Source organism: Peromyscus californicus, unplaced genomic scaffold (genome assembly GCF_007827085.1).
Source record: "Peromyscus californicus insignis strain IS unplaced genomic scaffold, ASM782708v3 Scaffold_24__1_contigs__length_46423439, whole genome shotgun sequence".
Taxonomy (NCBI): Eukaryota; Metazoa; Chordata; class Mammalia; order Rodentia; family Cricetidae; genus Peromyscus; species Peromyscus californicus.
In genome coordinates, this window is record NW_026294535.1 from 35,348,680 (window position 1) to 35,360,271 (window position 11,592).

The window sequence follows — 11,592 nt, forward strand, 5'->3', positions numbered from 1 at the left end:
GGAAGGCCTAGCCCAGGATCCCACAGCTTTTGTTCGCAGTAAAGGGATCAAGTGTAGCTACTCTCTCGCCAATTCCACAGGGGGAAAAAAAAAAACAACCTGCACACGCAAACTTTATTGGGTTTCTCTATTTCAACTCGCATATCTAACATAGACATTAGAAATGCGTTCAATAAGTTTTAGTAGATATCGATCAATTAGGAAGAGGACTGATTAAGGAAAATGTCTTGGGGTTTTAGATTCAGCTGTTCATTGACTAGTTGAATGGATCTAAACACGCCGCTTTCATTTTTCTGGGTCTTTATGTAAACTGATAGAACGTTGGCAGCTTCTGCAATGCCATGATTCTGTGTTTCATCATGGCACCAAGCATTATGAGAGCTTCAGTTTTAGCCATGCAGCTTCTAATCTGAACATTTGGCCGAATAGTATGCATAACTTTAATACATATCTTTAATCTCGAATAGGAATTCTTAACTTACAAATAGTGGGGGTACAGGCAAGGCCCTATGATGGATCCCACAGTTCTTTAAAAGTATTTTTTATTTGTTTATGTATGTGTTTGGGGTGGGGCTAGGGACACGCCATAGTGTGCCCATGAAGACAATTTGCAAAAATTGACTCTCTTCTACTTTGTGGGTCCCAAGATTTGAACTCAGGTGTTCAGGCTTGGCAGCAAGCACCTTTGCCCACAGAGCCATCTTGTCTGACCCTCATTTTTCCTAATTCTTCTCTCCTTAATGCTGTATTTCACTGAAAAAAAATTGAGATATAGATAGAACAATATCTGCCTTTATTCCGGAATATTTCCAATCCTCCTTCTAGAGACTCAAGTTTGGATATTGGTGTCTAGAAGGGACGGAGTGGCAGCAGTGTGTCTGAGTCATTGATACGTGTTGACTTACAACACTGTGTCTTCCTCAAGGATTTTCTCTGGTCTGCACTTATCTTTGGATAGAACAATGACAGAGCCCATGTGCAGAACGTTGTCTCCACACTCATCCCTTGCTGCCTGGGAGCCTGTGACCTCACAGTTTCATTTGGACTTTGGTTTTTTTCAAAAGACAACTCTGCAAAGATCAGCTTTTCTTCTTTTTTTTTTAAAAAAAAATACATTTGAAAATCATAAATCTTTTCTTTTGCTTTTCTTATAATTTATTAACTGTACATTTGTGTAGTTTAACGCTTTTCTCCCCCTTTATTGAAAATAGATTCTTTTCTCGCCGGGCGGTGGTGGCGCACGCCTTTAATCCCAGCACTCGGGAGGCAGAGGCAGGCGGATCTCTGTGAGTTCGAGGCCAGCCTGGGCTACAGAGTGAGTTCCAGGAAAGGCGCAAAGCTACACAGAGAAACCCTGTCTCGAAAAAAACCAAAAAAAAAAAAAAAAAAAAAAAAGAAAATAGATTCTTTTCTCATACGATGTATCCTGATTACAGTTTCCCCTTCCTCTACTCCTCCCAACCTCCGCTTCCATCTGGATCCACCCCCTTTCTGTCTCTCGTTAGAAAAGAACAGGCTTCAAAGAGATAACCAAACATGACCAAATAAAGTGCAATAAGGTAAAACAACAACAACAACAACAACAAATCATCACATTGAGGTTGGACAAAGCAAACCAACAGAAGGAAAAAGAGCCCCAAGAGAATGCACAAGAATCAGAGACCCACTTGTTCACATGCTCAGGAGTACAGTAAAAATATTAAACGGAAAGCTAGAATATATATGCAAAGGTGTAGTCCCGTGTAGGCCCTGTGCCTGCTGCTTCAGATATGAGCTACCTGATTTAGAAGGCCTTGTTCTCCTGGTGTCTTCCATCCCTGCTGTCTCCTACACTCTTTCTGCCTCCTCTTCCTCAGGGTTCCCTGAGCTCTGAGGGGAAGGATTTGATGGAGACATCTCGCTTAGGGCTGTGTGTTCCAAGGTGTGTGTGTCTCTGCGTTCGTCCAGCTGTTGGTCTCTGAGTCTGTTCCATTTGCTGCAGGAGGAAGCTTCTCTGATGACTGATGAGCAAGACACTAATCTGTGAGTGTAGCAGAATGTCATTAGGAGTCATTTTACTGCTGCCAAATAATCCAATTAAAAATGGGGTACAGATCTAAACAGAGAATTCTCAGTAGAGAAAACTCAAAGGGCTGAGAAACACTTAAAGAAATGTTTAACACCCTTAGCCATCAGGGAAATGCAAATCAAAACTATGTTGAGATTCTGTCTTACACCTGTCAGAATGGTTAAGATCAGTAATGCAAGTGATAGCTCATGCTGTTGAGGATGTGGAATAAGAAGAACACACATCCATTGTTGCTGGGAGTGCAATGATAATTTTTAAAATTAGTAAAAAGCATAGAATGGTCCCAGTCATTGGGTATTAGCAAAGGAGATATGACATTGTTTTCTAGCATTAATAATAAATCACACTTAATCGAAAGCTTATTTCCTACAAATTGGAGGGAATAGCATTGGAACTGAAAAAAAATTGAAGGCAAATAACTCAATATAGCTTTCTTGCTTTGCTTTTTGTTTTATGAGACAGGGTTTCACTGTGGAGCCCTGGCTGTCCTGGAACTCACTCTGTAGACCAGGCTGGCCTTGAACTTACAGAGATCTGCCCGCCTCTGAGTGCTGGGATTAAAGGCATGAGCTGCCGCCACCTGGCTAGACTTTTTTATTTATTTATTTTTGAGACAGGTTCTCATAACTTTTAAATTATAACCTGTTTTTATGTTCAGGCTATCTGTGTATTATTTCCCCTGCAGTTGTACATAAAGTGTTTTTACATAAAAAAGGACAAATACTATAGAATTGTATTACATGAAATATATAGAATATACAAATTCATAGAGACAGAAATATTGGACGTTATCTCAAGATGGAGAAGAAAGGAATATAGAGCAATGATTTCCTAACTACAGAATCTCTGTTTTGTGCGATGGAAAAGCTCCACAAATGGGCAGTAGTATCAGGACATAATATCATGAATGTAATAAATCAATGCAATTAATATAATTAATGAATATCATAAATATAATTGTTGAATGAATACTGTGAATGTAATCAATGAATATCAAAAATGTAATTAATATCATGAGTGTAATTAATGAATATCATGAGTGTAATTAAAAAAAATAATTCTTATATTGACTGCAGCAGAAGGTGACCTTGAACTCCTGATCACCCTACCTCTACTTCCATCCACATTTTATGACTGTTTTAAGCTAGAGTTATGTGCATGTCATTCAAGTACTCTATCTATTGAGCTACATCGACAGTCATCAAATACATTCTTGGACAAACTTTCAAATGCGTGTGTGTGTGTGTGTGTGTGTGTGTGTGTGTGTGTGTGTGTGTGTAAATCTCTCTGCTTAAATGTTGGAAGGAAATAAAGGATGTCATGGAAGCAACGAAATACTTTCTGATTGTAAGGAAATCAGCCCCTAGTGGGAAAAGATGAATAGATCCCTCCTGTATGAGACTGAGGAATTGAGACTCCATGAAAAACATATAAAGTGTTAGCCCTGTGTAGATAATGGGAGATTTGATTTGAAGCTGGGGATTTGGGGAAGAACTCAAGGAGATGATGATTTTTCATCTGGGCCAAGGTAATTGGGTACCATTCTAAGATGCACAGATGAGGGGAAAGGAAACACAAGATCAAAGGAACCGTAAGAACAAGACTCAGAGTGTTATTAAAGGGTCAGGTACCCATTCAGCATTCCCAAATAACACTAGATAACTTTTATTGAGTGACTATTGTGAATTCTCACCACTCTCCATGGATCATTTGACTGAACTTTTTGGCTGAAGTCCGAAAGGAAATACCAGCATTAAGCTCACTGTACAGATGAAGAAACTGAGTCACAGATCACAAAGATGCTCACTCAAGATCCTACAGCTAGAACGTGAAGGATTGGAGTCTGCACCCACAACCACTATAGGATAATGTACACAGGGAAGGCAGGAAGAGCAGAGGGCCTCCTTTCCATCCTGAAGGGTTGACTCTCATAGATAATCAAAGAAGGAAGAGGAATTTTGTTTGAACTTGGGAGGGGGACATTTCTCAATTATTAATGGTAATTTGGGACAAGTGTGTGTTTAGTGTTGTACTATTCAATGGGGTAGCCACAGCCACATGTGGGCATGGGTGTTAGAAATATGGCTAGCCCCGAAGTGATTTCTGCTGTGCTTATAAGATGTACACCAGGTTTTAAAGATTTAGTGGCAGAGGAATAGAGACCCATTCATCATATCCCTTGATGTACACTGAAATGTGAGCTTAGATATGTTGGTTGAAATATAGTATTTAAGAAATTATTCTTGCATTTTTACTTTTATTAACGGAGAAGCTAACCAGTTATATTTTATCCATGATGCCTACATTTTATTCCTTGGGGGCAGTTTGACCTTGAGTGATCTTGAACTTGTGGTAGGTATTTTACTGATCACCTCTGATGAAGGGCTTCCTAGCCACATTGGTTTTTTTTTTTTTTTTTAACTATACACCTTCCTTGCTTTCTGGTCATTTGCAAGAAAATTTTTAGAAAGGCTTCCCCTTTGCAGGGGTTGGAGAAGCCCAAGAGTTTCCTCCTTCAGCTGTCCCCAACCACAAGCAAATGCTCAATATGCTCTGCTCTGTGGATGAGGAATTCACTTTACAAGGGCAGAGGGGGAGAATGTAACAACAATTTCCAGCCCCAGAGGGCGTGAGAAGTAAAAGCGCTTTCAGAGGATCCCACAAGAATGGCACAGGTGGGCACAGTGGGTCCGGGCTCGTCGTCAGAGAGCCCAAGGAGTCGAAAGGAAACTCTAGCTACAACCCTGCCATGCCACAAAACCAGAGTTACAATGCAAAGTAAGTTAGCTCCCCACCTATCTGTCACCATCTCATTTTAAAAAACGTGTGAAAATACGTAATCCCGAGGAGGCTTCGATGAGGTATAAATACTGGCAGAAGAGGAGGCAACAGGGTATAGCTTCCATTGGCCGATCGGCTACTAGAGAAGACACATCACCGAGTCCTTTGGACCCATTGGCTTAATCCAGGTGCTCCGGACTCCTACTGCGTTGGCCTAGCTCTGAGACAATGAACGCAAGGCGCTGCATCTTGGCTTTGTTGCTCTGCCTCACGCAGGCTATTTCTGGCTGTTACTGCCAGGGCACACTCATTGAAGAAATAGAAAATCTGAAGAAACATTTTGTGAGTATGACCTTTTAATAACGCTTGTAGTTGACAACGACTGACGTTGACTTGCCGCTCTCAACACTAGACTGCCGTCTGGTCCACAGTCATTTTGAGAAGATGGGGTGCTACGTTGCTCTTTGCTAGCGAGGTGTTTATTGACCTAATAATCTTGATACTGATTTAGCTCTCTGTTCAATTTGGTATAGAGACTGACAGGGCATTTACAGATCTCCCCGAAGTTGGGCATAGTATGAGTATAAGGTACAAACATATGCATCATTTTGTGATTTTTTTTTTATATCGTTTAGTCAGGATAAGAAGCATTCTTACCCTCATGGTTGGCTGTTCATTTCTCATTCTTCAGACTACTATGAAAGTGATAGTGAGAGGTGAATATTGCCATTAAAAAAAACCCAGGGAAACAACTTAGCCCTTAAAAGAAACAGAAGGCAAAGTTCTTTAAGTTTCTGCTTACGAACTTCCCCCTGCATATGTTTTCTCTAATGAGAGATTTTGAAATTCTACTACAAGTGACTGAAGTCGCTGAAGCTAGCCACTTACTGAGGTCTGAGAGGAGTTATGTTTCTTAGAGTCTTACATTTTTTTTCTTTGGTGAATTTCCTTTTGAATTAACTAAGGTTAATGAAAATAATTTTTTTTTATTCTTAAAATTTTATAATTTCTCCCGAACGTATGCTATTATACACATAGCTATTATAACAATGTTCAAGCATGCACAGGCAGTTTTATCCTCACGATGCAAACCAAGCTGTCTCACACATGTGTTTGGAGCTCTCTTTTAAAGCAGCTATTAAGACCTAAGCTTGCAGTCAGCTGTAACAGAAGCCTGTACCATAAGGGGGCAGTGTGGACAGTGGGATTGATTTGATGGCTTTTTTTTCTTTCTCCCTCTCTTAAATTGAGAGTAACTTTCTTTAGCTCACTGCAGCTACTTGGGGTCCTTGAAATCTCATCAGCTTTTTTGAGTTTATTCGTGGCCTTGCAATTCAAGATTAGGCTAGTAAGTACTAAAGCTAAAAGAATGTAATAGTCTTTGACTAAATCGAACGTGGAATCTTTTGGTGATGCTTGTTAGAAGTAAATGGAAGGGTTGAGAAGGAAATCAGTGACTATTGTCAGCCCTGAATTCGATGAACTCCATAGATATTTTTAGGGTGGTTGGTGAACTAATTACAAATTCATCTTTTCTTTTTTCCACAGAACTCAAGTAGCTCAGATGTCGGGGATGGAGGGGAACTCTTCTCTGATATCTTGAGGAACTGGCAAAAGGTAAGCTAAACGGTCCTTTTTGCCTATTTTTTTCCCTGTTTCTAATGGACCAGTTCTCATCATCCACTCTTTGTGCTCTTGTGTCCCAAGGACGGCGATACAAAAATCATTGAGAGCCAGATTGTCTCCTTCTACTTCAAACTCTTCGATGCCTTGAAGGACAACCAGGCCATCCAGGAGAGCATAGGCACCATTGAGCAAGACCTGTTAGTCCACTTCTTCAACAGCAGTGAGGAGAAACGGGATGACTTCATGAAGCTCATGAAGATTCCGGTGAGGCGACTTTGCAAAATATCGTATCAATGTATTTTTTGAACTGTGTTGAATTATCTGATGGTAGAAATTGGCTACTGATGAAGCTGGGAGACGAGCCCTTGTCTGAGATGTTTCCTCATCATGGGCATGCTGGGAGGGACTTTGTCCGCTTTGGAAAAACACAGACATTCAAACCGTTGCCCACATGATGGGTAAATGCTGAGGAGGAAGCAGCCAAGGGAGCAGTGAGCAGGGCTCTTGTGGTCCCCCCTGGGTGTGTGATGGAAACTCTCGCTTAGGATGGGAGGTTGTGTGTTAGTGGAAAGAGCAGTGGGAGGGAGTGAGAAGACTTTGTATGCTCCTCCTCCCAGCCAGGCCACAAGGAGCTGTGACTTCAGATGACTCACATGCCTGGCGGGGCTGTCATTGCCTCATCTCGATAGGAACCAGCTGGGATCACTACATAAGTTTAATCTCTCTTGCCAAAAACAAAACCAAACCAAACCTGCATGGTGTTGTAGGTAGAAAATGAGAGTGAGAGCAGAGAAGTAGCAGAGTCTTGGAGGAGACACCTCAATGTCCTTACCCTGGTCTCTGGTTAGCCTCTCATGCTATGCAGTCCAATTTGTTTTGAGGAGAAGTCACGGTAGACATCCTGGGAAGGATTGCTTTGTATAGCTTATGAAAGGCTCATTCAATTAACTTTCTGATATGGGGGTATTTCAGTTCTTCCATGCTTTATATCATGAATCCGTCCTAAGCCTTTAAATCACGGCTTCCGGAATCTGAAAGATAACTGGAAAGCATAAAGACAAATCTCATTTTTAAAAATTTTACCTAGAATGCAAAGATATTCTAAACTCTTAGGCTTTGATGGTAAATGGGCTCAAATGAAAGAAAGGGACAGGTGTCTTCTTCTGTGTTTTGTGGCCTTATTATTTGTACCCAGCTTCCAGTCTACCTGAGCCTGCCTCTAACCTGACTCATGCTCTGTAGCAGGGGCTGGAAGATGGTAGCATGTCCTAGTCCGTCAGCTAGAGATGGATAAAGTACTTGTTCCTAACTCACTTCCACTTTGGGCTTACTGTTCAGCTCTGGCTAAGTCTCTGGGATTCTTGGCAATGTTTTGAAAACTGGAAAATAGATTAGTCTTCCCAACATACAGCTGGTAGAGACTTGTTACTCCTAAGGCCTGGGTTCCATCTTTCTGGAAGTTCTGGGGGTTGTGCTTCCTATGGGTGATCGTGAGCAAGCTCTTAACTCTTGTCCTGTTTTGTTGCATTGTCAACACATTTTAAGAACACACACACACACACACACACACACACACACACACACACACACACAGACACACAGACACACAATACTTTCTTTAGTAACTAGTCTTATGCCCTATAAGCCTCTGAACCCTTCTTGGAAATGTAGCAAGGAAGTCAGAGTATTTCCAACATTAGACAAAACAAGCCAGGTAACAGTAAATGGTCTTCATTTTATTAAGCATTAAGTTGCCCAAGTGGCCCTCCTGCTTTGAATGGAGAAGTTGTTTAAGTAGTTAAACTAATGGAATAGAAGGCAGAGAAGAGGAAATATTGTTGCACCTCCAAATTTCAAGTGTTGTCAGCAAATTGATTATTACTAATCTGAGCATGATTCATTTTTAATTCCATTCTAGACAGGATGACATCGATCTGATCTGGGAGAAATTTCAAATGACATTTTTCATTTATTTTGGACTTGAGTTTATTTTTTCCCTTAGTACTCAGCTTGTGTTGGTAGCTCTCAAACTTTGCCTGGTATCAGCATCTCTTGAGGGAATTTAGCTCCCAAAGAGCTAGGCCTTCTCCTTCCTATACCTGGATCTCTGGGCTCCTTGGTAGATCTTCAAAGCATTCTGCCATACCAAGGGAAGCCTTGGCCCACAGGAATTTTTTTCGTATGACTAAAAAGGACTAATCAAAGCATAGGGTGGTAGACTTTGTAGATGAAGAGATCACTCAGGAGGCTCTTCACAAGAAAGCAAGTTCCAGGAGATTAAGTGTCTGGTTCAAGGCTAGGGTTACTGCAAACTCATTCCCACTCCCAGCTCCCATTCTACCCAGGAACCTTTTTAGTATTCCATTTTGAGGTTTCTGTAGCAGTTAAGTTAAAGTTAGATATGTGGTGTATCCCATCCCATTCCTTCTTGTACAACGTGGACACTGAATGATCCTTATAGTCTTAACTGCTAACAAAGTGACCATAAAAAAGAGAATACAACAAATGAAAGGAATGTGTTGCTGTATAGAATTACTTTCTTAAAAGGAATATTTCCATTTTCACTGATCACAATGTTAAAAGAAGACTATTCCAGCGGCTTGCATGCTTGGAGTTAATTTCATTTTGTCCCCCCAACAGGTAGATGACCCACAGGTCCAGCGCAAAGCTGTCAATGAACTCCTCGGAGTGATGTACCGCCTGTCGCCAAAAAATAGCCTCAGGAAGCGAAAAAGGAGTCGGTGCTGTTTCGGGGGTGGAGCTCGTCCAAATAAGAACAACGCTGCCAGCAGCACTATTTGAATTTTAAATCTAAATCTATTTATTAATATTTAACAATTATTTATATGGAAAGTATATTTTTAAACTCATCAACCAAAGAAGTATTTATAATAGGAACTTTTATGTGATGAAAATGACTTTCTATTAATATATATGTTATTTATAATTTCTGTATCCTCAACTATGTCACTTGACCATTTTCCTCTTTCTGACCAATGAACCAAGACGGTGGGATTCAAAGATTGTATCTCAGGGGCCAGTCGACCAGTCAGTTGACTGAAGTCAGACTGTGGGTGGTAACTGATTTTTACTTGACAATGAGGAACACTCACTACAGTGACGCTGCGAGGCGCTGCTGGCCGGAGAGCGCGTCTACACCCTGAGCCAACGCCTCAATAGCCGGTCAGCCCTGCACCGTGTCAGGTAGTCCAGATTGTCCCTCGAGGAAAAGGGTGCCTCACACCTGGTGCTTCTGAATACTGCTGAAAACCGTGACTGCACCCCAATGGCAGATCACTCCCTTGCCGATAGTTTCTCACTGTCTAATGCAGATGAATAAAGTGTACTTTCACAACAACGCACGCTGTGTCAGACTTCTTCTAAGAGACGACTCGGGTGAATGAGCCACCTATGGATGAATGGGAAGGAAATGAACCGTCTTTAGTCGTGGGAATCTTAGAGCTGCATTAAGCCCCATTACGTGTGGTGCTTTGCTCTACTGACAATTTGCCGTTTTTTTTCGCTGCTCGAGTTGGCAGCTGTTTGAATTTTCTTTCGAAGATACGTGTCTAATTACATCACCATTCAGCGTAGAGCTCTCGCGGTGGGAAGTATCCACACTGCTTAGCTTGGCATTTTGAATTTGCTCTTTCTTCCACACTGCCATGCCAGCATTCCCTCCCACAGTCACTGCAGGCAAACATCATTGGTGTACGTCTTAGGGTTTCTATGACTATGAGAAAACACCACGACCAAAAGCAACCTGGAAAGGAAAGGGTTCATTTCACCCCTTAGATTGTAGTTCATCACTGAGATAAGCCAGGGCAGGAACTTGAGGCAGGAACCTGCAGGCAGGAACTGAAGGGGATGCCATGTAGGGACATTGCTCACTGGCTTGCTTCTCATGGCTCACTCAGCCTGCTTTCTTATACCACCTGTCCAGGAGGGGCACTGTCCCGCTGTAGGTGGTGGGTTGGGCTCACCTACATCAGTCATTAGGAAAATGCCCTACAGACTTGTTTACAGGCAATGTGATGGAGGAATTGTCTCTGAGGTGGTTCTTCCCAGCTTGTGCCAAGTTAACAAACTAATAGACACAGTGTGGCTGAGTTTTAGCTCTAGAGAGAGAAGCCTGGACTGGAACCAAGACTGTAAGAAATGTGACCTTTCATAACTTCTTTATATTCTCTAATCTTTCATTTATTTGAAAAAGAGGAGTGATTAAACATGGTTCTTCCTCACAGTCTTCTGGACTAATTCACTCTTTCACAAAATTGTATATATATATATATATTTTTTTTTTGGTATGGTACTTGATAAGTGCCTAGGTAGCTGAGATACTTTAAATCACTAACAACACACACAGATCCCTGTACTTGGAGAATTTGAACAACTAGGAAATAGACAATGAATAAAATACATTATATTCACTCAAGTTGCACGGTGTTTTGAAAATGCTTGTTGCTATGGAAAAATAAAGTAGTCCAGGATGGAGGAAACAGACTCTCTGTGGGATGAAGTGGGTAGTGCAGAGGTTCAAACAGAGTGATTACAGTTTCCTAACCAAAGAAAAACCATTTGAGGAGGAATTTGCAAAGGCGATACTCATTTGGATTCCAGACAAGACAAATACCCTTGCAAAGGCTTTGGAGTGAAGATTCCTTTGGCATGAAAGAAGAAACAGCAGACCTTCAGGGCAGTCCCAAAAGATGGAGGAGGGGACAGCAATCACCACAGGATGAGATGAAGTGTGGAAAGTCAGGGTGCCTTTTAAGTACAAGGAAGTTCATGATGTAACGACTTGCATGAACTCTGGGTTGTGAATTCCAGAAGATCCTCTGAGTCGGCATAAGATGGTCTTACAATGAGCATAGGAATGTGTAACGAGCTTGGACTTATAATCACTTACATAAACAAGTGATGGCTATAATGAGGTCATCTCTGCTGACCTCAGGACACTCAATGGTGACAAGATTAGAAATGTCAAGGACCATAGGAGGTTAGGTATCGGGAGCTTCCTTCTTAGTGTTTTTACTTTGTCTTCCCACATGCTCGTACTGGGTGAAAGAGTTTGTGTCAAGGGGTCATTTTCAGTGGTTATTGAAATCATTATTTGG

The 11,592-nt window shown here is 41.4% G+C and overlaps 1 protein-coding gene across 1 annotated transcript; it reads left to right on the top strand.

The window, feature by feature from the left end:
* The first annotated feature begins 5,077 nt into the window (after positions 1-5,077).
* On the top strand, positions 5,078-9,277 carry Ifng (interferon gamma). Its single transcript, XM_052753736.1, has 4 exons — positions 5,078-5,191; positions 6,398-6,466; positions 6,557-6,739; positions 9,116-9,277. Exons 1-4 carry the CDS (start codon positions 5,078-5,080, stop codon positions 9,275-9,277), a joined length of 528 nt encoding a protein of 175 aa, XP_052609696.1.
* Positions 9,278-11,592: the final 2,315 nt, after the last annotated feature.

Coding starts and splice junctions, on each gene's coding strand:
- Ifng (XM_052753736.1), top strand. CDS start 5,078: ATGAACGCAAGGCGCTGCATCTTGGCTTTGTTGCTCTGCCTCACGCAG. Junction 5,192..6,397: donor AAAATCTGAAGAAACATTTT/GTGAGTATGACC, acceptor TTTTTTCCACAG/AACTCAAGTAGCTCAGATGT. Junction 6,740..9,115: donor TGAAGCTCATGAAGATTCCG/GTGAGGCGACTT, acceptor TCCCCCCAACAG/GTAGATGACCCACAGGTCCA.